General features: G+C 36.0%; 1 protein-coding gene across 1 annotated transcript in view; it reads left to right on the top strand.

Annotated features, from left to right (window-relative positions):
• Positions 1–26,664, top strand: part of ADSS2 (adenylosuccinate synthase 2) — a 40,546-nt gene extending 13,882 nt beyond the window's left edge. The window contains exons 3-13 of the mRNA XM_032636869.1: positions 777–845; positions 2,943–2,993; positions 11,488–11,554; positions 11,803–11,910; positions 12,930–13,011; positions 16,032–16,158; positions 17,434–17,588; positions 18,725–18,849; positions 20,141–20,238; positions 23,954–24,103; positions 25,514–26,664. Coding sequence (XP_032492760.1) covers positions 777–845; positions 2,943–2,993; positions 11,488–11,554; positions 11,803–11,910; positions 12,930–13,011; positions 16,032–16,158; positions 17,434–17,588; positions 18,725–18,849; positions 20,141–20,238; positions 23,954–24,103; positions 25,514–25,566 — 1,085 coding nt within the window. The 3' untranslated portion in view covers positions 25,567–26,664. The remainder of the gene's footprint in view (positions 1–776; positions 846–2,942; positions 2,994–11,487; positions 11,555–11,802; positions 11,911–12,929; positions 13,012–16,031; positions 16,159–17,433; positions 17,589–18,724; positions 18,850–20,140; positions 20,239–23,953; positions 24,104–25,513) is intronic.
• The last annotated feature ends 327 nt before the right edge of the window (positions 26,665–26,991 follow it).

Here is a 26,991-nt window from a genome sequence, read left to right as displayed (position 1 = left end):
GAATTTAGGGACTTTTTTTCGCCAATTGATAATAGTGTTTATTTTTCATAATCTAAACTTATTTAATCTCTAATCAAATGATTCATTTATTGCTTATTAATCTTGACAGTGGTACCTTCTGGAATATACCTAACTTTGGCTGTTTTACAACTCTTTTATATCATTTAGCACTAATAACTTTTTTGGAATGATTACTTTGCATTTATTTCTGATCATTGGCAATCTTAATTGTATAACAAAGTGTTAGATCATCAAATCAGTTTTCCAAACACTGTGAAGCATAGTAAGAAATACAAGAGGTCTGTGTTTCATTGATTGGTTCTGAACGCTTATAAGATGCAATCTGATATTTTCTTTTCTAGTCTTTTATTTTTAAAAATGCTCATCACAACCCAATAAATTGATTTTATGGCCACTAATAGGTTTGAGTCCCCAGTTTGAAAGACTGATCTGGTTCAGTTTGCCTAAAACTATATAACTAGTTTCTTTCAAAATAATAGTTTCACTTTGTTTCAAAGAAATTTCAAGTTATATTGAGTGTAGTTTTAGTGTTTTGTATTCTGTGTATTATGTTCTATTATGTATTTACATTATACTACCGTTTAAAACTTGGAACCATTTCTGTGGTAACTCCCTGATAAATTAGAATGTCCTCCTAATCAAAGCGCCTCACTCTTCTACTATTCTAGATAAAGGGTTATTGAAGATGTATGTCTATATTATAGATATAGATGTTTAAGTTTGGGATTTGCTTATTTGTGGTTTTTGTTTTTTAGGAAATGGTGTGGTAATTCATCTACCTGGGTTGTTTGAGGAAGCAGAAAAAAATGTTCAAAAAGGAAAAGGTATGAAAGAATGAGTCTGCTTTGTCTGGCAGCCAATTTTGTTGTTGTTTTTTTTTTTAATGAAGTATTATTGGGTTCTCATTCCAGAAAAACTTAACATTTTTGTCTTCTACTTTAACATTGCAGATTATTGTAGGACAAAATTTTTAATGTCAGTTATTAAATTTTATTCATTATCATCAGTGTTCTAAACAAAAGACAAACATAACAAGGTCATTGTGTAAGTCCTGATTTTTTACACATTGGTCATCTGCAAACTCTAGGTAGCTAGAATTACTATATGCTGGTGGCAAAACTCTAGGAAATTCACGAGTTCATTTTGTCATTTGTGCTCGTTTGCATCCACTTCGACACAAGCCAAAAATTAGCTTAAGGCAGTCAGAGAGCCACTGTAGCCCATCTTGTGCACTTTTAGTCTCATTTCCTAGAGGATCTGGAACTCCCTTGGTTACTACAACCTAGGGACAAAAGAGGTTTTTTAGGTCCCTGCCTCCAAAGGAGGGAAATGCTTCTTCTATGCAATGTATCCACTTCCATCTTTAAAAAAAAGACTTGATTTCCTGCCTTTTCTAATCTCTTCTGGATTTTTGGAAGTCTGTTTACATTCAGTTAGGCTACCTTGCTAGGGTTTGAGGGGAATGTGGCAATGCAAATGATACACAATTGAGGAAAAGCATTAGTGTAGTTCTCCCTTAGCTCATATTTAAAGAATTAAATTCTATTACATCGTTAAAGTTTACTTTTCACGTTTAAAAGTAGCAATCCATCCTCAAGTGTTCCTAACAACTAAATCTGACTTCACAGAATCCTGTCTTGCTATTATCTCTGTTGTCTTCCCTGCACTTTTACCTGTGTGTTGTGTCTGCCTTTTTAATTGGTCACCTTGAGGTTCCCTTGCTGCTCTCTGCTGTCCTTCATCCCCTTTACAATTTTGCCCTACTCTTTTTCCTTCTGGCCTATCTAACCCAGCTGAATCTACTTTATTGAGTTTCTTTGTAATATTTTGTTATAATATTCCCTAAGCAAACCTTAGAATACGTGTTACATGTCAAAAACAGCTATAGAGCAGGAGGCTTAATAACTTCTTTAATCTATAAGGAATATTTGTAAAACAAATCTTTGGATATTATCAAAATTAACAACTAACTTTTAATATTCAAATACTAATTTTGAAAATAGGGCTCAGTGGCTTATCCTTAGAATGCATATAGCCTACTAAGTTGCTCTCTTTAAAGAAGAATATTTAGATTCATTTATTTATTCATTCAACAATCATTTTTCTTGAACATTTATTGGATGACAGACCCCATACTATGAAAATTCATGGCCCCTACTCTCAGGCATTCACACTTAAATGGGGAGACACATGTATCTTCTTATAATTCAGTGTGATAAGTGCAGTAATTGATAGTACTTTGGAGGAATTAGAACATTTTATTATTTTGTTTAATCACACTTTTTTTTTTTTGCGGTATGCGGGCCTCTCACTGTTGTGGCCTTTCCCGTTGTGGAGCACAGGCTCCGGATGCGCAGGCTCAGTGGCCATGGCTCACGGGCATAGCCGCTCCACGGCATGTGCGATCTTCCCAGACCGGGGCGCGAACCCGTGTCCCCTGCATCGGCAGGCAGACTCTCAACCACTGCACCACCAGGGAAGCCCTAATCACACTTTTTATAATTGTCTTTTGGGAAAGGGTGCCATACCCCAAATTAACTCCCTTTTCTCAAAATTCTCCCCTTGCTTTGAACTTCACCCCCACTCCCTCACATCCCACCCCCCCCCCACCCCCTGCCCCAACAAAATGATATTTTCTATCATTTCTGTTTTGGATTCCTGAAAGTATTTTATGTGGCTATGGCTGGCTTGAGTTTGGAGCTTTTTAGAGCAAAACATTTAGAAGGAATTTGTGAATGACTTTGTATAATGAATGACAGGTGAGAAAATTCTTATTAAACATATTTCCTATGCAGAAGAAAAGATGCTAAAATGACTACTTAGGTGAAAAAGACTTTTAAACAGTGTATTTCTAAGGAAATTAAGTCTAAAAGTTATACAAAATGTACAATTAAATGTATCTTTTTTTCCCTTCCCTCTAGGTCTGGAAGGCTGGGAAAAAAGGCTTATCATATCTGACCGAGCTCATATTGGTAAGGGGGACGTAATACATTTATTTATAACTGTCTTTTTATCAGAAACATCACATGAAAGCATTTAGTAGCCAATTTGTCTTTAATTTTACTGAACACTAAGTAGGATGAATTGTAATAATTGGGTTCAGATACATGGAATCTTACTCATTTTTTTCTTTTGTTTTTAATAAGGGCTAGGTTAAAATTCACCTATTTCTGAAGAATTAGCTAATCAGATGAATAATTTAAGCAGTATTTCATGAGACATCGCTACTTCTATTAAAAAATAAGCCACATTAAAATACAAAGAGCTTTTATTTGCACATATTAATACTCATGTAAAAGTAGGTCTCCCATCAGGCAAGTCTTTAGAGTGATTCATTGTACCTAAAATGTAATAATACTGCTTTTTAAATGATGCAGATTTTATTCAGACTAGCCTTCTCCTCCATTGGTTACAACAAACTGGATTCTAAAATTAATTTCAACCACCACCAGTATATTGGAAGTTTGTTTCCCTGTTATTATCCTATCTCTGAAGTGATAGCAGTTTTAATTACCAGTGACATGATTAAGAGGCAATAGCCAGGAAAGAGAAAGAACTATAAACCATGTAAGAACTTCTGGGATTGATTAGAACTCTTAAATTGTCTTTAAATATGTATGTCTCCTGAGGCAGTAGCTGCTGTAGTTTTAGCATTGACCTCCATTTAAGAGGCAACCCCATCAAAATTTTCTTAAGTACCTCCAAATAACAATCACAGATTTGAATACTATGCATAGGAAATCAATAAAATAACTTATTTGGAGTAAACTGTACTGGATTGACATACAGCTTTTATGTGAAAACTCACTTTTCATTTCGTAGTTTGCCATAGGCTTCTTAATCTATAAAATCTGAAAAGAACAATTTGTGATTACCACTGCAAAACACTTTTATATTAGTTCATATTATCGTATATGTTGTCCATGAGTAGATTGGTATTCCCATACTGCAGACTTTGCTAGTTGTTAGTGTGACTAGATAACATGTAAAGAATACATACTTCTGTATTTTCCATAAACAAAGTAGGCTGTGAGTCATTTGTATTTCACCTATTTAAAGTATGAAAATATTAGCTATCAATTATACTTGTGTTTAAACTGAACCTTTTCTTTGAAGAGCTCATAGTTTTTTATTTTTTAGCAAAACCGCAATTTATATTTCCAGAGTAATAGCGTAGATGCATAACTAGACAAAAAAAGAAAGTAGGAAGCTTTGCAGTCCCAAATAATAACATGTAATTTGAATGAGGACAAAAAGGTTTCATTTTGCTTTTATGAGGAAGGAGGTTATAAATCTGTCATGTTTGTTGGCCATTTTAAGCTTCTGATTAAAAAAGAGAATCATACTCAGCCTGTCACCTATATAGTTTAAAATATTTTTTGGTTATTACCTTAGTACTTTTAAACTTTTACATATCATCACTATAGGGCTGTAATATAGGAAGCAATACTGTATTATTTTTCTTACTGACAGTCTCTTAGGTATATAATGAAAATTATATTTTTGTGCGTTGCTTTTGTAGTGTTTTTTTGGCCTCTCCTGTTGCGGAGCACAGGCTCCGGACGCGCAGGCCCAGTGGCCGTGGCTCATGGGCCCAGCCGCTCTGCGGCATGTGGGATCTTCCTGGACCGGGGCACGAACCCGTGTCCCCTGCATCGGCAGGTGTGGACTCTCAACCACTGCGCCACCAGGGAAGCCCTCTTTTGTAGTGTTTTTTATCTGCTTACACTCACTAATCATTAACCTTATATATATTTTATTTTGTTAACATGAGTCATCTTTAACTTTCTAATTTTTATGTATGGCCTTTTGGTATTCATTGCCTCTGTCTTGTGAATAAATGATGAAAGCCGCTACTTATCTTCAGAACTTTGTAATGGTCCTCTGTCATCTGCTATGTGAAATTCAATATCAGAATACCACAATTTAGGATTGCAAAATAGGATAATACCTAGTATGTACTCTTTGAGTAACTTATAACATTAATGCACATAATCAGGTAAGTAGTTCGGCCATGTGTAGATGTAAATATATGCTGATGATATCAATCTGTTGAAAGAACATGGTGTTAAGAGAGATACCTGTGTTCCTGCCTGGATTCTCCACCTTTTTTCATTATAAATGCTTTGGGTCTGTCACTTGACAGTTTGCATTCTTGAACATAGCACAGTGGTTAAGCAAGTTACTTAATTCCTTTAGAGTACAAAAACCAAAGAAAATACTAATACAAAGGGGTCAAAGGACCAGAATAATAGGAAAGTAATGTGGTTTAAATTATAACAAATGTGAATTAATTTTTAAATTTTAAAATATATTATATTTATTCAATAATGGTTTTTCCTTTTCCATAAATTGATATTCTTAAAGGAAAGTATTTCTTAGAGGAGAAGTAGTTAGAGGAGAACTGAGCCCAGAGAGGATAGCTCTGACTAAAATTTAGATATTAGTAGTAATATGTATAATAATATATGTATTCTTTAAAACATGTGTTATTAAAATGTCTATAAGAAACATGTATTTTTAGTACAGTCAATTCTGAAATGGTGAAAAGAAGTAAATAATGTTATCAAAAAATCAAATCAAACTAACTAGAAAATTGCTGAAGTAACCACTTCACATTTTTGCTTCAGGGACTCTCTTACCATAGGACTGAAAGGACAGTTCTCTAAGTGCCATGGTAATTATGGCATTAGAACTCTTATTTCAGTACTGAGCACAAAACCTAGTCTGGTATATAAATGCTTAAAAATATTAATTCGTTCCAAGGATTTTAAAAATTTCTCATAAAATCCTGAGATTGTCAGTACAAAGTATGATGGGTGATATGGAGTATAGTATAATACAATTACAGGGTTTAGAATTTTAGGGATCTGGATCCAAATGTTGTGTTTGTGTCCTCTGGCAAGTTATTTGTCTTCCAGGCATTAGTCCCCCCATCAGTAACAATGTCTCACACAAGGCTGTGCCCATGTGGGAAAGAGTTTTAGCTGTTTTATTCATAAATATGCCCAGCACCTAACTTAGGTGCCCTACACCCTTGGCCAAGATGTACTACTTTTTCATCTGGAGGCATACTGTCCTGTAGTTTTTTAGTTTTAGTGCCTTAATTTTTCTGAAAGAGTACATGTAGGGTTGGTATTATTTCCTTTTAAATGTTGGCTAGAATCTTTGAGGGGATGTTTTTAGTTATAAATTCCACTTCTTTAACAGATATGGAGAGATTCAGGTTTTTCTGTTTCTTTTTGTGTCAGTTTTGGTAATTTATGTTTTTGCAAGGACTGTATTCATTTCATCCAACTTGTCAAATTATTGGCATAAGGTTTTTAATGTTTGTATATTATCCTTTTAATTTCTGTAGAGTTTGCAGTGATGTCATTTCTTTTATTCCTGGTATTGGTAATTTGTATCTTCTCTCATTTTCTCTTGATCAGTCTAACTAGAGCTTTCTCCATTTTATTGATTTTGAGTTTTTTCCCCAAAGAATAAGCATTTGATTATGTTTATTTTCTATTTCATTGGTTTCAGCTCTTTATTAGTCCATTCTTTCTACTTTCTTTGGGTTTAATTTGCTCTCTCTTTTTTTTTTTTTAGCCTCTTTAGAAGCTTATTAGATTATTTATTTTAGACTTTTTTTAATATAAGCATTTAAAGTTATACATGTCTCTCTAACACTATTTTAATTGCATTTCCAAACACTGACATTTTGTATGTTTATTTCCATTCAGTTGAAAATACTTTGTAATTTTTTTGTGATTTCCATTTAATCTATGAGTTAAATATGATGTTTATGTTTCTAAATATTGGAAGATTTTCCTGATTTCTCTCTATTATTTATTTCTAATTTAATTTTGTGGTAGACAGAATATACTCTGTACAATCTTAGCCTTTTAAAATGTGTTGAGATTTGTTTTATGACCCATTATGTGGCCTGTGTTGATTAATGTTCTACATGCATTTAGAATATGTGCTCTGTTCTTGTTGAGTAGTGTTCTTTGAATGTCAATTAAATCAAATTGGAAGATAGCATTGTTCAGATCTTCTGTATCCTAAGTGATTTTCTATTACTTGCTCTGTCAGCTACTGAGAGGCATGTTAAAAACCTCCAACAATAATTGTGGATTTGTCTATTAATTTCTTTTCAACTCTGTAAGTTTTTGCTTTGTGTGCTTTGAAGCTGTTAGGTGCATGTATATTTAAAATTATGTTTTTGATGAATTAGCTCTTTCATCATTATGAAATGTCCTCTTTATTTATGGTGATATTTCTTATTCTGAAGTCTACTTTGATATTAATACAGCCACTAGAGCTTTCTTAAGATTAGTGTATCTTTTTCCATCCTCTAATAATCTTTAATCTATTTATATCTTTATATTTATGGCTTATTTATTGTCGACAAGATGTATTTGGGCCTTGCTTTTTATTCATTGTGACAATGTGCCTTTTAATTGGAATGTTTTGACCATTTACTTCTAGTACAGCTAATTAGCAGTATGGTTGAATTTATATCTGCCCATTGTTTTCTATTTGTTTTTTTTCTTCTTTCCTGATTTCTTTGGGATTTGATATTTTAAATATTATCTCCACTATTAGCCTATGAGCTATACCTCTTGTTTTATGAATTTTGGAAGTTGCTCTAGGGTTTATAGTCTGCATCTTTAAATTTCTCATGATCTACCTTAAAATAATGTAACATTTAACCTAAGGTCCTTACAACAAAATGCTTGCATTTCCTTGTAAAGTCCTTTGTGTTATTATTGTCATACATTTCATGTCTACCCTGTTATAAACTCCACAATACATTGCTAATATTTTTGCTTTAAACAATCAATTTTCCTTTAAAGAAATTTAAAAATGACTAAGTTGTTGGCCAGTTCTTTACATTAGCATACTTAAGCAAGTATGCAAAGAACTATCTATTGCATCATAATTGTGCCCCTTCCCATTGAATCTCATGACAAAATTTTAATATAAGAGATGTTTATTGAGGAAGAGACCTGAGAAATGACTGAGAGTTTAAAATTTTTTTAAGCATTTGAAATCCAAAGTTTGCTGGGTGTCTGTCCTTTGATTCAACAGCTATCGGAAGCTTACTCTATATCAGGTGTGGTGTTGGGCACTGAGGATTCAGCAGTAGAAAAGATAAAAGTCCCTTAATGGAGCTATAGTAGGGAGCACAGGTATGTAATGTACCATGGTATATAGTGATACGTTCTGAGGAGAAAAAGTAAATCGGAGAAAGGAGACCGGTAGTGTCAGGCGTTTGGAGGAGGTGGGTGGGGAACTATAATTTTAGATAAAGTGGCCAGGGAGGTTTCACTGAGAAGATGACATTTGAGTAAAAACCTGAAGGAGATGCAAGATGAATAAGCTCTAGAGATATGCTGTACAATCTTGAGGTTATAGATTACAATACTGTATTGTGACTTAAAGTGGTCATATTAAAAGAAAAAAAAAACTTAAAAAAGACCTGAGAAGGTGTGAGAAGCAAGCAAAGTGGATATTACATGTCCTGAGGCTCACACTGGACACTTTAATACAGTATAAAAATAGTGTTAATAAAACTTAACTCTGATAATTAAAAAATAATAAGGTGGTGTTAATAAAACTTAATTACTGAAGGTACACAATTATCTTTAATTAAAAAAATTAGACTGAATCCCCAAGGTGGCATTTTGTGTTTTCAGTATCTAGGCTGTAGAGAATGGAAGAGATATTCGAGCAACTTTAGACAAAGACTGTTCTTTCAAAAACAGTAGTTGTGGTCTTAAGGCTCCACGCCATGATGAAGCTTCATGAAAGTGATGATTCTGATTGTACTCTTAGCTTCCTGGAACCTAGAAAAACCTAAGAAAACATTAGCTCTACGGCAAGGTACTTGGCTCACCTGCTCTCCGACAACTATTTGTGATTTGCCAGTTGCCTCTGTAACTTCTTTGAACATAAAAAATAAAACATGCTGAAATGCAAATGCTTTTTTATTCAAAAGAAATGGCGTACTCCAAGGTCTCAATCTTGTCCTAACTGATTTGCAAAGTCTGAGTTTAGTGAAACAGCTCTTAAGAACTCTTCTGGCCTCTCAAACGTAGATGAGAAAGGCTAGGCTGGGCACCAAAATAGGAACATCGTGATGAACTAATCGTTATAGTATATAATAGCGATCTACTGGCCAAGGTTTAGAATCCATGTCATAGAAAAAAGTAAACATTTTAACATACCACGTAATATAGAAGGTGTGGCACAAATGGTATACACATATTTTACTCCTTTAATCAGCATGTACCTTATTATACAGAGCCTTCTAGTACCTGAAAAGGGTACTCTGTTAACCAAGGAGGTGAAAGACCTGTACACTGAAAACTATAAGACAGTGATGAAAGATACTGAAGAAAAAACCAATAAATGGAAAGATATTCCATGCTTATGGATTGGAAGAATTAATGTTGTTAAAATGTTCGTACCACCCAAAGCACTGTACAGATGCAGTGCATTTGGGATTCAGTGTGTTCAGTTACATTGGAATTCAGTGCAATTCCAATGGCATTTTCCACAGAAATAGAACAAACAGTTGTGAAGTTTTTGTGGAACCACAAAAGACCCAAAATAGCCAAAGCAATCTTGAGAAAGAATAAAGCTGCAGGCATTATGCTTCCTGATTTCAAATTATATTACAAAGCTATAGTCATTTAAAAAACAGTATGGCTTTGGCATAAAAACAGACACACAGATCAATGGAATGGAATAAGGGGCTCCAAAATAAACCCATACATATGTATTCAATTAATTTACAACAAAGGAGCCAAGAATATACAATGGGGAAGGGACAGTCTTCAATAAATGGTGTTGGGAGAATTAGAGTGCTACATGCAAAAGAATGAAACTGGACCACTATCTTAGGCTATACACGAAAACTAACTCAAAATGAGATTAAAGACTTGAATCTAAGACCTGAAACCATAAAACTAGAAGAAAACATAGATGGTAAACTCCATAACACTGGTCTTCGTAATGATTTTTTTTATTTAACACTGAAAGCAAAGGCAACAAAAGCAAAAATAATCAAATGGGATTACATCAAACTAAAAAACTTTTGTACAGCAAGGGAAACCATCAACAATATGAAAAGGCAAGCTACAGAATGGAGAAATAGTTGCAAATCATATATCTGATAAGGGGTTAATATCTAAAATATATAAAGAACTCATACAACACAAGAGAAAAAGAAAACAATTTAAAAAAGGACAGGAACTGAACATACATTTTTCCACAGGAGACATTAAAGATCACCAACAGGTACATGAAGAGGTGCTTAACATCACTAATCGTTAGGAAAGTACAAATCAAAATCACAATGAGGTAATCACACTTGGCAGAATGTCATCAAAAAGACAAGAGATATGGGCTTCCCTGGTGGCGCAGTGGTTGAGAGTCCGCCTGCCGATGCAGGGAACATGGGTTCGTGCCCCGGTCCGGGAAAATCCCACATGCCGCGGAGCGGCTAGGCCCGTGAGCCATGGCCGCTGAGCCTGCGCGTCCAAAGCCTGTGCTCCGCAACGGGAGAGGCCACAACAGTGAGAGGCCCGCGTACCGCAAAAAAAAAAAAAAAGATGAGATAACAAGTGTTGGTGAGGATGTGGAGAAAAGGAAACCCTTGTGCACTGTTGGTGGGAATGTAAATTCGTGTAGTCTCGGGGAAGACAGTACAGAGAGGGAAGGGGAGAAGAAGAGGGAGAGAGAAGAGAGACAAGGCATAGAGGCGTATTCAGACAGGAAAATCATATGCCTTGGAGCCAAGGACTTAAAAGAATGCCTATATGATGGTATGGGAGGGCAGAAAGGGGGCAGAGCATAGTGTAAGATGAAAGGGCAGACTATACAAGGAGCGCATGTAAAATAGTTTTGTCTTTTCCTTTTAAGCATAAGAAAGATACTGAGTTTTAAAGACAACAGTGGTGATATATCTGTGTGTTGGAAATATGACTGTGGCTGCATTAAAAGGTAGGAATTAGAGGTGTCCAAGAGTGGAAATAGGTATACTCATTAGGAGGCTACAGCTTTAGTGAGAGGTGATGGAAGCTTGGGACCAGTGAGGAAGAGGGAGATAATTAACATAATCCCTAGATTTCTGGAGTCCAGAACTTCAAGAGGATATCTTAGTAAACTGAGATTTATAGAATTGTAGGGTAGGGTACTCCAGAATTACTCTCTTAAGGACTCATTTTTAAAAATAGAATAGATTGCAATATATAGAAATGAATGATCAGGCATATTTTCATATTAATATACCAGTTAGCATTATAATCTTCACTCCCACCATTATTGTTGCTTTTTAAAATGTATCCATTCAACTTGTCATAAAGAAATTAGGCTTAAGGAATTTATAACTTCAGTAATTTAAAATGCAATATATGTTGCTTTCCTGTATTACTTTTGTCTCAGCAACAAATGATTTTGTTTTTTCTCCCTCAGTATTTGATTTTCATCAAGCGGCTGATGGTATCCAGGAACAACAGAGACAAGAACAAGCAGGAAAAAAGTATGTTTTTGTGTGTGTGTGTGTATGTGCAGTTTAAGCATATCTAGTCTTTTTTGTTTAAATTCTAGGCCAGAAGTTTAAGAAAAATAACTATTAGGATATCCTTTTTAGATTTCAGAGAAAATCAATAAGACTGTGAAAATAAACTTAAAGGAAATAGCATAAAAATTTCATTCTTTGTGATGATCTGACCATAAGAACTGCATCTTTCTTTTCTAACTCAGAGCTTGTTTTGATTTATTTTAAAGTTTGGGTACCACAAAAAAGGGCATTGGCCCAGTTTATTCTTCCAAAGCTGCTCGGAGTGGACTCAGGATGTGTGATCTTGTTTCTGACTTTGATGGCTTCTCTGAGAGGTAACTACCTTGCATTTCAAAATGGAAAGAGCAAATGGATTTTTAGGATTTTTAAAACCCAATATGCAAATTGATAAAAATCAGTATTCTAGTTGAGTAGTGGTAGTTGGCTTTTTTGTTTCATTTGAAATATTAAAGTTTTTTTATTACATTTGAATTGGTCCTTAATTTGAAATTAACTTCACGAAAACAACATAATGTTGATATCATGTCAGTACCACAAAAAGACAAAGCCAAAATTATATTTAAGGATTGGAGTTTGGAATGTTTTACTGAGAAATAGAGATGCTTCCAGGGGGATGTGGCAGTGCTGTGGTGGGGTCACCACAGCCTAGGGTCCTCGGATTTTCAGGTCCAAAGACTCTGTTGTGTCCTCCCACCGGGAAATAATTAGGCTCTCAGGTACTGGTGAACTATTGCGTATCAAGCTCACCTTGAAAAATAGAAATGCCCCATTGACACTTAATCTCTGTAGAAAAAATCTCCATGGGAAACCTGATAATCATCCGAAAACTGTACGGTGACTCAGTGATGAGGCGTTAGTTGGTCACATCTAATAACAGATGGCATCAGAGATCACTCGCTGTATCCATTTTCAGTCAGCAGTTTGTCTGTCTGCACTGTTGGGACACCTCCACTAAGAATATTGGAGACAAATTGCTAACGCCTGCCTCTGTCTCTCTTAAAAGCGTCATTTTAGACCGTCCCCTTTTGTCTTTCATGCAGTACAATATAGTTAATTCGATTTAAGTCTTGTGGTTACAGATTTCAGTCATTCCCTCCTCCTCCCACCCCTCACCTTAATTATATTGTTGATATCCCTATCAGTAAAAAATATTTTGAGTGTATCATTTATTCATATGACTGATCTTCTTTATTAGATTCTATTTCTCAGAGTGTAACTTCAGTTTGGGGATTGTTATTAAGACCACTTATCTCCAGAAACCATTTGAATCAAATGAAATTATTCAGAATATTTTTAAACAGAGCTGAGGTCTTGATTTATCTGTAATTTTCAGGTTCAAAGTTTTGGCTAACCAGTACAAATCTATATACCCCACGCTGGAAATAGACATTGAAGGTGAATTACAAAAACTCAAGGTAATGCTTTCTGACATTTATAATGTCCTTTTTAAAACTCGTTTGCCAAATTGGCATCTAGATCTTTCATTCATTCAGTCTTTGTATTAGGAACTGAAAATATAAGGTTGAAAAACATGTGGTTAGTAAGTGCCACACAGATACGTATAAAGTATTATAGATAAGAAATGGTGAAGTGAATTTGTAATTTTAAGTTTAAAAGCATATAGCCTAAAAGGATGTGGCATGTTTGAGTAACTTTACATGATGTAGCTTAAACAAAATATTGAGTGGGGAGCAGGGAGCAAGAATAAAGTACCTGAAAATAAAATTAGACAAGTAGGGAGCAAATCATAGGTCTTATGCTGGCCTTATATGCAGTGATAGGGAGTTTAGCTATTGAATAATTTTTGAGCAGAAAAAAAGACGAGCTTTGTATCATATAAAAATCACTCATAGGAATTTGGGGGATAGATCAACAAAGGGACAAGTAAGAGATGATAACTTTTAAAACGAACCAGCCCATTTAGGACTGTTACCCCATAGGGTCAGTTTCTTTAGCACCGTACTCTTAAGAGACAAGTAAGGTAATTGGCCAAAGATCAGGCCCACAGTTGGTGCCTGAGTTCGCCGGTAGTCAAATTGCCTATCCTCTCCACCCTTCCATTCTTCCAAAATCTTTGGTGAGTTTCAAGCTGCTTCTCGTGTGTCTGATTGTCACTCTTAAATAAGTATGACATCAATTCCAGAACTGAATAGGAATTTACATACCTGATGTGTCATTTTAGAATTGTTGCAGGCCTTAGGTCTAGCCACTCACTGAATTTCTAAAAAAAAAAATGACCTCCAAGGAACATTGTAAATGTTAAGTATTTGGATTTCAGTGTATGGATTGTTGCTTGGAATAGACTGCCATTTTGTTTTCATTCTGTCATGCAACAAATATTTTAAATTTATTACTAGCAACTTGGAAATATTTACGTGCTAAAGTACAGGTATATCTTTTCAATTATATTTTATACATGTTCTGAATGAAAGTAAAGTAGGTGAATAATAATGACCAGAATTAGGTGAAAAGATTCTTAATAGGTGATAAACAATATTTCCCCCTTATCCTTGGTTTCACTTTTCATGGTTTCAGTTTCCCATGGTCAACTGCAAAACAACTCATAAGTTTTAAATTTGAGAATTTCTGAGTAGTGTGATGAAATCTCTTGCTGTTCTGCTCCATCCTGCCCAAGATGTCCAATGCATCCCACCCATTAGTCACTTAGCAGCCATTTCACTTATCAGATTGACTGTCGTGGTATCATAGTGCTTATTTATATTCAAGTGACCCTTATTTTACTTACTAACGGCCCCAAAGCACAAGAGTTGTGATGCTGGCAATTTGGATACACCAAAGAGAAGCCACACAGTGCTTCCTTTAAGTGAGAAGGTGAAAGTTCTCAACTCAATCAGGAAAGAGAGAAAATCATATGCTGAGTTGGTAAGGTCTACAGTAGGAATGAATCTTCTTCTATGAAATTGTGAAGAAGGAAGAAGAAATTTATGCTAGTTTTGCTCTTGAACATCAAACTGCAAAAGTATAACAATGCATGATAAGTGCCTAGGATGAAAAAGACATTAAATTTGTACAGTAAGATATTTTGAGGGAGAGAGAGGCCATATTTATATAACTTTTATTACAGTATATTGTCATAATTTTTCTATTTTATTATTGGTTATTGTTGTTAATCTCTTACTGTGCCTAATTTGTAAATTAAACATTATCATAGGTATGTATGTACAGGAAAAAACACAGTATGTATACAGTTTGGTACTGTCTGAGGTTTCAGGCATCCCCTGGGGGTCTTGGAACCTATCCCCCTAGGGTAAGGGGGGGACTACTATATGTTGAACCAAGACTTTAAGGAACAAGGGTTGTGATGAATGGTACGGTCATTTCAGGCATTAAAAAAAAGGACTAAAACAGGAAGAAGCATGAGATTGGGGACTAGAGCCAAGGGGGGAATTATATTTTCATCAATAGGTATAACATACTCAGGTGAGTTCATGAGTGGATCCTGGAATTTCCATACTAGTCTGGCTAAATATTTAAACATGGTTGAAACTAGATTTTATTGTAGTTATACTATAAGCTTTGGGGAAACTCTTGTTTATATTATATTTTTAATTGAATTCCTAAAATTAAGCAGTATTATTAATACTTTAAACGTGTTTTGAGAAAGTTTTATCATGTTTGTGTGTATGTTAGTATTTGATATTATCTACTAGTAATACTGCTAAGGTATTTTACTGTAATGGAATACAATGGGAAAAGAATATTAGTAGTCAATTATTGATACTTACATGCTTGGCAGTGTCACTTGTGGCCTTCACCACATTTTGAGAAAAACCTTGATGCAGCTTATGGTTATATGGGCTATAACTTCTGCTTTTCTAATACCTACAAAATATAAAAGCATAATGTCATATATTCAGTTCTTGTTTATTTTCCTGAAAGCTGGTTTATGAAGTATGAGTACTTGGCTATTTAGAAGATTGTCATCATTATTTGCAGTGAGGTTAAAATAGAACCTTTGGGGCTTCCCTGGTGGCACAGTGGTTGAGAGTCTGCCTGCCGATATAGGGGACATGGGTTCGTGCCCTGGTCCGGGAAGATCCCACGTGCCACGGAGTGGCTGGGCTCGTGAGCCATGGCCGCTGGGCCTGCGCGTCCGGAACCTGTGCTCCGCAACGGGAGAGGCCACAACAGTGAGAGGCCCGCGTACCGCAAAAAAAAAAAAAAAAAAAATAGAACCTTTGAATTTCGTTGTATCTCTACTTTTCTTGAAATAGTATCTCTTTTCTGGTTCTGGAGAATCAGCATGAGAGACCAAAGCCAATCCAAATGTTGCAGTAGGGTGAGCACCATCACCAATCCCTTTCTACTTTGCATTGGTCAGTTTTCACCGTCAAAGTCAGGTAATTTTTACTCGTATTGGTTTCATTGTAAATTTATTAGTATACGTTGAACTTGGTTTTTTCTTTGTATATAGAGTTATATGGAAAGGATTAAACCAATGGTGAGAGATGGAGTTTATTTCCTGTACGAGGCTCTACATGGGCCACCAAAGAAAATCTTGGTAGAAGGTGCGAACGCAGCACTACTAGATATTGATTTTGGTAAGTGAGATACGACTTATGGGGAGCTTAACTGAGTCCTAAATTGCTTAAGATATAAATAATTAACATTAGCATTAAAGGATTTTAAAATAAGGCTTTTCGCTTGTATATTCAGGAATGATGAAACTTTGTCATCTTATACTAACCCTTTTTTTTAAAAAAGGAATATTTTGTGTTAAGTTCTGCAGTTCATTAGAAAAATGAAATCACTATTTGGGTCAGTGGGTTTGGGTTTTTATAAACTGTGATTTTTTTGTTGTTTGGTTTATGGTTCAATTCCAGACCTCATTTCCTTGGAACTGTAAGATGATTAGATGAATCCTTTGAAAGGACCTTTAATTCAGCCTTTTTTAAAAAATCAAAAGCTAATATACATTGTTATTAAACATGCACATTCTAAGATCTATGGAAGTCTGTTTAATTGACTCCCTGGACGTGAGATTCTGAGTGGATTTAGAGCATTTCTTCCATCTTCAAAAAGTTAATGGTATTGTCTTCAAACTGCTGCCTTTCTTGGCCTAATTCGTTGGCCTTTTCATCTAAACATGATCTTTCAGGATAAATCTGATTGTTCTCAGCTCTTACTGGCATTTCATTGGCTTTTGACTCCAAGTAAGCCAATTAAAGTGTATTTCTGTATAGTAGATATGTATTTTTGATACCATAATATGCCTATCCAATCTGGAAAGAAAGCAGTGTCTAATTAGCATAGTGAATAGTTTAAGTATGAAGAGGATCTTGGGGCCAGGGTTTGGGGAGCGGGGGAAGTACACCACTCTTTGCTTACTCTTGTCGTTTCTGGGATTATTCCCTGAAGACAGATAAAAAGGTCAGAAAATGCCGAATACCACAAAATTCTTAGTGTACTGTTGTCACTCCAGGTTGCTGGTGCACCTTAATATTTGTATCAGGGGAGTAAAATAAATTTGCTTTAAACTAACAGGAGAGTGTTAAAATATATATAAGTCTGCATAGTAGAATAACACCAGAGTTTTGGCATTAAATTATTTAGCAGTCTATTAGGTGAGTGCCTACCAGACAGAGCTGAGTAATTGCATGTACTCAAGGAGCCTCTCTAGTATAAGCACTACAGCTGTAGCTTAACCACCTATGTTTTTATCTCTCTACAGACAAAAGGAATCAGGAATAAAACATCGAGGCTTTGAAAGGGCGGTTACAGTTATATTCTCAAATACCTAGAATATACTCAAATGCAGAATTTTTAAAATAATGTCTATCATTTGTGTATATTTTACTATTTGTTTCTATTTTTAGGAACTTACCCTTTTGTAACCTCTTCGAACTGTACAGTTGGAGGTGTTTGTACTGGCTTGGGTATGCCCCCTCAAAATGTTGGAGAAGTGTATGGAGTTGTGAAAGCTTATACAACTAGAGTTGGTATTGGTGCCTTTCCTACAGAGCAAGACAATGTGAGCCTATTTCTCAGTAAATCTAATTTAGAAGTTTTAAAATAAAAAAATCATGCTTTTTTTTCCCTTAATGAATTATTATCTTCTGTGCATTTCACTTAATTTGCAAGAGTAATCAGAGCAACATTAAAGAAAATTATATACACCTTTATTGTTAGTGGCAGCAGATTGACAACAAAAGGGGAGGGATTAGTGGGTGCTTAAAGGTAATTGTAATTGCAAGGCTAAGTGACAGGTGGGTTTATGAAGGGGATTAAGATGGTAGAGGAGAAAGAAGCTAAAAATAACAACTATCTTTCACCAAGAGCTTATTAGGAGTCGATTGAGGAAAATGATCTCTAGACATTGTCTAATCATAGCCGACACTTACTTGGTGGTGACTTCGGGCCAGGCACTGCTTAATTGCTGTAAACTTAGAAGCTCTTTGGGTCCTCACAGCAACTCTGGGAGCTGGGTGCTATTACCATCCCCATTCTACACATGGGGAAACTGAGGCATGGAGAGCTGAAGTAACTTGCCCAAGGCCACACAGATAGACAAGGCTGGAATTCAAACCTGATAGAGCAACCTATTAATTGTAATTATGTCAGAATATGTGAGGTAATGAAATGATGGTTTTAAACAGAAAGGTGTAAATTAAGGAACAGATAGATCATAGATGGGAAAATTAGGTTGTAGGGAGTGGCTGTAGCTTAGAACTTTGAGCATTGTTTTCAACCTCAATTCTCTTCAAAAGGACATTGTGATAGCAACTACTAGGTGAGAGTTTGCCTTATGGTTTTCAGGAAAGTCATCAAACTAAAGTCCTTAGAACAAATTGACCTAACTTATCTATTTTAATAAATACTTACTGACAACTTAGTTTTTAATATGCAGCATTTAATGTAACATAACATAAAAAATGTTCTTGGTTTTAAAATAGTGGTAAAAAGTGAAGCCAAAAGTGGATCTATCTCAAATAATGCCTCCCTCACATAAAATCTATCATCTCTGTGGAATTCTATCTTCAACTTACTTATTTTCTGAAAGATGTTTATCTCTAAGAAACTTTGACTTGTTATATGATCTTAGGTATAATTCTACTAGATTTAGAGCATTGCTATTCTAGTCCTAAGGTTTTATTTTCTGTTCCTTAGGAAATTGGAGAATTATTACAAACAAGGGGTAGAGAGTTTGGTGTAACTACTGGAAGGAAAAGGCGGTGTGGCTGGTTGGACCTTGTTTTGCTCAAATATGCTCATATGATTAATGGATTTACTGCGTGAGTATTCTTAGAAACATTTATTTCATAAATGACAGTTCATGACCACAGGTTAAACTTTGTGGAGTGCACACTAGAGGTAGTGCACTAATAGAAAAATTTCACTCTTTAGACTCCAAATGAAATTGCAGTTCAGGGTAGAAGTGGACCAAGATATAGGGGAAGGGTACATAAGGAGAGGGACCCCAGGTTTTTTTCCTGGATATCCAAGGTTGGGAGAAAAGAATCGTGATACCCTTACATGCGTATAAGTATAGAGGGAAGTAAGATAGGCAGGTAGAAAGGTAGGTAGATAGATAGATGGAGTAACATAGAGTATATATGCAGAGGGGAGGCAGTATAACAGTGGTTTAATGGATGAGCTTGAGAGACGTCTGACTTCTGGATTCAAATCTCAGATCCATGCGTTATACTGTGTGACTTTGGGCAAGTTGATCTTTCTGTGCCTTTTTCATCACCTTTAAAATCTAGATAATAGTACTATCTACTTCAAAAGGGTATTTTGAAAACTAGATGAGAGCATATAGCATGCTGCATGGCACACTAAAAATGCTCTGTAGGTTATTATTAACACGTACACATAAGTAAGTGTAAAAATGTATTCATGTTTGTATTAATTACACTTAATTTCTAGCAAATAACAGAATAAAGGATAAAAAAGTAATCTGTGGGCAAGAATCTCAAACCTAGTGTTTTATCTAATTTCTATAGATTTTCCTGTAAAACTCTGTTTTTCAGTCAGTTTATTGGGAGATTTTGATGTATCATGAAGAGGTCCTTGATGTGGTTTCCTCACTCTCCTTTGACAATTTCTGACCAGAAGGGTGGAATTGATGGTAAGGAGAGTGAAGAAATGAGGATTGATAGCATATGTGTAAATGTACATGTATCTTGTCATCCATGTGGAAGAGTCAGTTTTGCTGTGTCCCACAGCCATAAGATGCATCCTTTACTCCAGGCAGCCCTCTGTGGATATGTGTTGGTTGATCCTGAGAAACTAAGCAAGAGGATGTGGATCTATCAAAGAGTGAAAATCTACTATAATTATTAGAAAAGTAACCCACTAGTAGATCAGTTAAGTCATTGTTTTTATTATGAGGAAAAATTACATCAGTATATTGCCCTGTAGTGTATTATGTGTGGCATGCTTTAAAATATAATCCTAACCAGTTTTCAGAATTGCTTTGGAACTGTTAACTTTGTATGAATTTTCCTTTACTCCCTTATCAAGTTGGTTGTTAGGGCCTTTAAGAATTTGCTATTTTAACGTCGCCTTTTCTTCCAAAATTAGGTTGGCACTTACCAAATTGGATATTTTGGACATGTTTACGGAAATCAAAGTTGGAGTTGCATACAAGTTAGATGGTGAAATTATACCTCATTTCCCAGGTACTCTTTTTTTTAGGCTGTGTATAAAGAGTATTATTAGGTGTATGTATTAGAGCAATTCATAAAGCTCTTCTGTATAACTTATGATATATAGCTACAGACTTGATATGCCCTTTGTGAATAGTGCAAGTACATTCACTTACTAGCATTTGTTTCGTAGCTGCTATGCATTTGGGTGCTGGGTCGCAGCAAGCATGTGCTCAAACTTAAAATAGGAAAGAAGAAACGTGGTACCACTGAGCCCAGTTATGCTGCTCCGGAATCTTATCGTCCCTATTTTGAAACTAACCTCTCTGTAGGCATTCCTCCCTTCCTTGAGAAATGTGAGACAGGAGAAAAGAGCCCTGCTTGTCAGGGTAAGCAGGCTCTTAATTCGTTAACCCACTATGTCCTTCAAGCCACAGGAATGATTTTTTTCTAACTTCTATTCTGTGTCTAAAGTGGATGGATGTAGGGAGATTTCCTACTTGAGGCAATGTGTTTTTTCAGGCGTATCTTTAGTTGTATGATTTCTTCAGTTACTCAGGAATTTCCATAAATGTTTCCAGCTTCCAGAAATAGAAACTGTTAAATTGTTTAGTCATCCTATAAGACTAGAAATATGTCAAATGAAGGAGTATTGACTAGCTTAATGGAACTTGGTAGGCTGGTAGGTTTCGTGACCAGTCCTTGGGAATTGAGGAGAGCTGCAAGTTCTTAGAAACATGTTCAAAGTCATTATTTGTTAGCTAACATCTGGACCATCTCCAGTTTGGTTTCCCTTGACTATTCTTTTCCTTGATTGTGGATCACTGTTTCTGTGTCTAATGACTTTGGGTTGAATATTGGACATTGTGGGTAATGTGTTGTAGAGACTTGGATTCTGTTGTCTTACTCTGAAGAGTATTAGTTCTTGTTTTAGGGGACAGCTGAATTACTGGCTGATCATCCTGAACTTTATATAGCTTGGTTTTATGCTTTGTTAGTATAGTTATGTGGAGAGCCCAAGGTGTTTCCCAAATCTCTAACCTAGTGTGATACAGTCTCCAAATTGTCTCCTCTGTGGATCTTGGCAGAGCCTGGTTTTAGGGCTTTGTTGGGGTGTTGAGGGGGGAGTCTGTAGTAGATTTCAATCTAAAGTATGGTTTTTACTTTTAATGAACAGCCTTTCTTTTGTCTCAGCTGGATGCCAGGAGAGTTAACAAGGTATAAAGAGATCTCTCCAATCTGGCAGTGCTGGAGCTCCAGTGTACCCTGTTCCTTCCCTTTTACCAGCACTGCTTGACCTCTAGAATCTTTGTCCCACTCAACTCTGTGACAACTGCTATCTGGTAAGCCTCCCACAGTCCCATTCTTTGCATGTATGGTTGAACTTTAGCCACAGGACTTTCACACAGACTTCTGGGGGAGGTACCCTCTCTGTCTGTATAGCTCCCTCCTGTCTGACGCTTAACCTTGAGGATTCTAGCTACTTCAGCTTCCCTGAAATCTGATATCTGCCTTCTCAGGTCAGTGGGACCACCATTCTCTACTGACTCCAGGGTCCTGACTTTCATTGATCAGGAAATTGTCCCTAGGCAGAGAGTTGAGTAGTTTCGGGAATTGCTTACGAGTTTTCTTTCTCTTGGAAACCACAGTTTGTGCTGCTTATTGACCACTGCCTGGAAAGAGTTGTCGTATATTTTGTCCAGTTTTACAGTTATTTATGCTGGAAAAGTTAGTCTAGAACCATGTACTCCATCATGGCTGGAAGGAGAAGCCCCTCTGAGTCTTTTGATTCCTTCTTCTATCATCTCTCACAAACAGTTCTGACTGAGTGTGGTTCATCACTTTCTCTAAGCGTCCAAGAACATTCCTAGCAGTATGTTTTCGTCACGTTCGTATCGTGGACCATAGGAGAGAACTTCCATATCAATATACACTCTTACTGAACTTTTTATCCCACCACTCGCAGGACCCCTTGATCCAGTACCTTGAGGATCCAGTTCCATACATACTTCTTTGGCTCCTGCTGGTAAATCTTGGCTCAGTCCTGCAGATCCTTCAGAATGTAGTCCATCTCCTCCTTTAGCAGGCCCCGTGCATCCTTGGCCAACTTACGTTGTACCTTGACCCCAGATATGGTTTGCTGGTCAGGAGGGGAGATAGAGGTAGGCCCTGACAGGGCCACAGGCTGCCTTGCAAGGCAGAGGCTTCTGCATCATCCTCACGCCAAGGGAAGCCTTCGTCTTCAACAGAAAGTAGTAGGCCACTCTGCAGGCCATCGGCGAATCTAGGGGTTCAACCCGATGTCTCATCCAAAGTCTCAGGGTCCCACTTTTTTCTCAAACAGGATCTGGCCTTGTCATATCAGATTTGTCAAATCCAGATCTGGATTTGAGAATTCAGCTTTCTCTGGAGCTCTGCTGTCTGTATGACTAAGTCCTAAGCCTGATCCTCAGCTTTTCCTGCTCTCTGCTGTAGGAGATGAGATTCTCTCTAGGTGTTTTCAGTAACCTTTCATTGTCTTTCTCCAGTTCGTGAATGGCATTCATCTAGAGCCCTTCAATTCCGTTGTTCCATTGTGCTCATTTCTCAGTGCTTCAGGTATTGCGAGTGCTTTACTTCCTACCGTGGCATCCCAGTTCACCTCCCATGAAAGTTTTAACAGTTGCCCTACTATAACATGCCCGAGATTATCCATACTCTGTCTGCCACTAGCGATCCTCCTTGCCAGCCAGCTAGCCCATGATCCAGCTTCAAGGTCCCATTTTAGAGCCTTCTTCCTTATACCACTCCTGGCACCAACTGTCTTACTTTCGGTTCCCTGGGAAACAGACTCTCTGATATAGAGATGTGCATGTAGGTAGTTTGTTTGCAGGTGCTCTGAGCAATCTGTAAGGGAGTGAGAGAAGAAGCGGGATTAGGCAGCGGGAGAAGTTGAACTGCAGAGAAGTTCCATGAAAAGCCCTTAGCTGATCCCATAGGGGAGCTCTGGGGCTAGAATAGTTTTTCAGAGTGGTCCCTAATTAAGGTAAGTAGTCAGGTCCTTTGTATCCCAACACTGACAAGTCATTGGATATGGGCTGCTCCAGGGAGACAGCTGGGGAGTTTCTGAACTGTGAGTTCTCAGCAGGCAGTACTCCCATAGCTGGGGAATGAGTGTCTAATCCTAAAGAGGGAAATCTGGACAGTGTACCATAGCATCCACCATACTGTCTCTCGTCAAAGAAACTGTTCTTGTTTTAGCACCCTTTCGGTTTCTATTAGGGAATACAGAGAAACTGGTTAGGTGACCATAATGAAGAAAATTTCCAGCAAAGCCTGTGTATACATTCACAAAAACAATAGATTTCCCAGGTGAGGGCAAATATGCCAACCTTTTCTGTGAGATTGCTGCCATTATACAGATCCACAATCCCTAATCCATAGTGTGGAAATCTAAAAAGCTCTAAAAATTGAAAGTTGTGAATTTGGCACCAAAACTATTTGATGACAAAACCTGACTTGAACTGATGTTATTAGAACTAATAATCTACCCACTTAGAGTGAATAATCCTGTTGCTGCAGAAATATGTTTGATTATAAAATACTAGATGGTGCACTGTTTTACCTCTCTAAGTTCTGAAAAATTCTAAATTCCAAAACGTATCTGGCCCTAAGTATAAGAGATTGTGAACCTATGATATATCAAAAAGTTGTTTGACAATAGGCAGTGCACACCATGGACAAATATACTTATTCCTTTAACTTTCAGCAAACCAAGAAGTCTTAAATAAAGTTGAAGTTCAATATAAGACTCTCCCAGGATGGAACACAGACATATCAAATGCAAGGGCTTTTAAAGAACTACCTATTAATGCACAAAATTACGTTCGATTTATTGAAGATGAGCTTCAAATTCCAGGTAAATATAAATATTTTATGAAGAACTATCTTTTTCTACTTTTGACTTAACTGTCTACTTTTGAAATAGGATAAAAAACAGATTATTACTTTATAGAGTGCTCACGATTTGCCCAAATGCCCAGGAAAATATAAAATAATTTTATTCCCTAGAGTAAATATAATCATCTTTCTCTAATCCTTCATGTGCCTGAAGATAAGAGCTTACCTCTCGCCCTTTTTGACCCTGCTTTTAATTCTCTGTCAGTCTGTTTTTTACCCTCTGACACTGATTCTTATTCCCTTCTCCCTCTTAATAACAAATCCTTTTTGTCTTTACCACCACCAGAAATGGTTTTTGGTATTTTCCATTTCGGGTTAAGCCACCCTTGAGAGTTGGGGGAGTTTCTTGACCGGATATTAGGAAATAATAGGTACATAAAATAGGAAATCCAATTTTAAAAAATATAAGAATAAAACTTTATTAAAAAACAAATGTAAGCTGGCCAAGGAGTTAGGCATAACCAAGTTATGGCCATGACTCATTATGTGAAATCTTTCTTTTAAAACATTGCTTTTTTCCTTTTTCCTTTTTTTTTTTTTTGCACTGTTAGAGATTTCAGAGACAAAAAGTGAAGTGAGTGGGAAGTATCCTCTGTATAAAATCTGTTATGCACTTAATCTGATTTTGTATTTTTCGTTATATTTGTGGTTCATCTCCAAACATGAATCTTGTTTTTCCTTATTGCTAGCTGTCTTTCCCAGCTTGAGATCAAATCTTGTAAGCATGTCTGCTCACTGCACTTAGTCAACATCTTTTGAAACATAAACAACAATGAATTTAACAATGACATCTGTAAAATTCCATAAAGGTTTACCCATGTGGTGCAGACAATTAGAGATTCCCCTAGACTGGTACAGTAGCCAAGTTCTCAGGCTGTGCAAGTGAAAACAGTATTCTTTTCCAGATATTTCTACTTTTTGTGAGTTATGAAAGTTAGAGTGGTACTTCAGTGGCCTCTTAGTATCATCCATTTATCAAAGATGCTTATCTTTTCTAGTTAATTAGGAACTTGATGAAAGGTTCTTTAATCAAGTTAGGTCTCTGATTAAAGAACTTTTAGGTTCTATAGGTCTCTGCTGGTTTGGGCCAGTATTTTACTATACTAATCATTAGAAATTGAATAGTTGTAAATATTGTGCAGTGAAAACAGGAAATGGTAAGGCAGACTACCCTGTGCTGAATGTTGACTGCACATTCTGTTTAGAAATTGGCGTAATCTGCTAATAGAGAAAAAAAGATAGCAAAAGATGCAGTGGGGAAAAGTGAATGGTGACATTGAGAAAAGTGTGGGATCTTTTAATCTCAAAGATTGAACATTGTAAATGAATTAATACTATTTTTATACCATTTTTTTTTTTCCTCTCCCAGTTAAATGGATTGGTGTAGGTAAATCCAGAGAGTCTATGATTCAACTCTTTTAAGGATTTCCAGTGATGCAAGAAACACTCCTTGAGAGGGGGGGAAAGGACTTTGTTAAATATTTCATTTATGATCTACAAATTTCAAGAATAAAGACACTGAAGTGAGTTTTAAGCCCTACAGTTGTCTCCAGTCTTGTAAGATGGATGGCTGGTGTGGAGATGCACTTCGGCATTTTCCAGCGTCAGCTTCCTCAGCTGGCATAATTGCCGAATCATTTGTTGCTTCTGCTGCTCATGTTGCCACATTTTCTTTTAATGTTTAGTAATACTATGATCGATGTTGTTTGAAATCTAACAGAATTGCTTTCAATGTAGTTTTTCTTCATTATTGTTATTGTGTTCATAGGTTTTACCTCTATTGAATGGTAAGAACAATTAATGCAGTTTTGCACAAATATTTTTACATTCTGATCATTCAGTTCTGTCATTGTAATCTTCGTTGTTCAAAGAAAATAAGAGAGGAGTCCTGTAAACGTTTGTAATGCTATCAATTCTGTTTAAATTGTGAACTGTTTATTTTCTGCTGAGACCATTGCAAATTTGAGCTTTGGTGGTGGGAGGGGGATATATTCATGGGTCCTTTAATTTGTACAGAACACAAAACTTATTTCTCTCTGTAAATTATTTAACGCATTGAACATTTAGTTAAATGTTCAAAGAGACAAAGTGTTCCCTAAAACAGCAGTTGTAATGTTAAAAAAAAATTAGTCATTAAAAGATCTGTTGTGATATTTGGTGGATATTTTTCTTTAATTTCAGAGAATTCTGAAATGTATAGCTTTCTTTTTTTATCTTACCATTATTTATAAGTCAAGTGGATTGTATTTCAGCATCGTGCCTGCCAATATGCCTACAGAGTCATCTATAAGTGTCCAAATGAACCCAAATTGCTGGTCAAATTGCTGGTCATAATGTTGATCATGCCTTTATTTCTTCTTAAAAAAAAAAAAAGAGGTGTTATTTTGACTATTTGGCTTAACATATTGTGTTGTAGATTATCCTTCAATGAACTATTTTAAATGTTTAAATTAGGTGCCACTTAAATTTATTTTATTATACCATCAATAGCTGATTAAAAAGAACCAACTATTTCTAGTATGTTTTGTGTATTGTATTTTTGTTCTGATAAGAGAAGTAATAGTAATACGACTAGTATATGTAAGAAAGAGTTTTATCTTTATAGTCTGTGGGGGTGAGGTGAGGAGAGATCAAAAACAGAATCTTTGAAAGGATCTAAATGTCTTTTATCTTCACTTGATATATTTTTATTAATAATTAGTTTTTAAAGTCCATTATCTTGGCTATAAGCATTGCATTATTGACACACATTTTTAGTAATGGTTCAGAAGCAAACGTAAAGAACCCCCTCTTCAAGTCAGGAGTGGTCTTATTTTTGTACCAAGAGTGTAACCTTCCTATTGATGT

This window comes from Phocoena sinus, chromosome 1 (assembly GCF_008692025.1).
Source record: "Phocoena sinus isolate mPhoSin1 chromosome 1, mPhoSin1.pri, whole genome shotgun sequence".
NCBI lineage: Eukaryota > Metazoa > Chordata > Mammalia > Artiodactyla > Phocoenidae > Phocoena > Phocoena sinus.
This window is presented reverse-complemented; position numbering and strand designations above follow the sequence as displayed.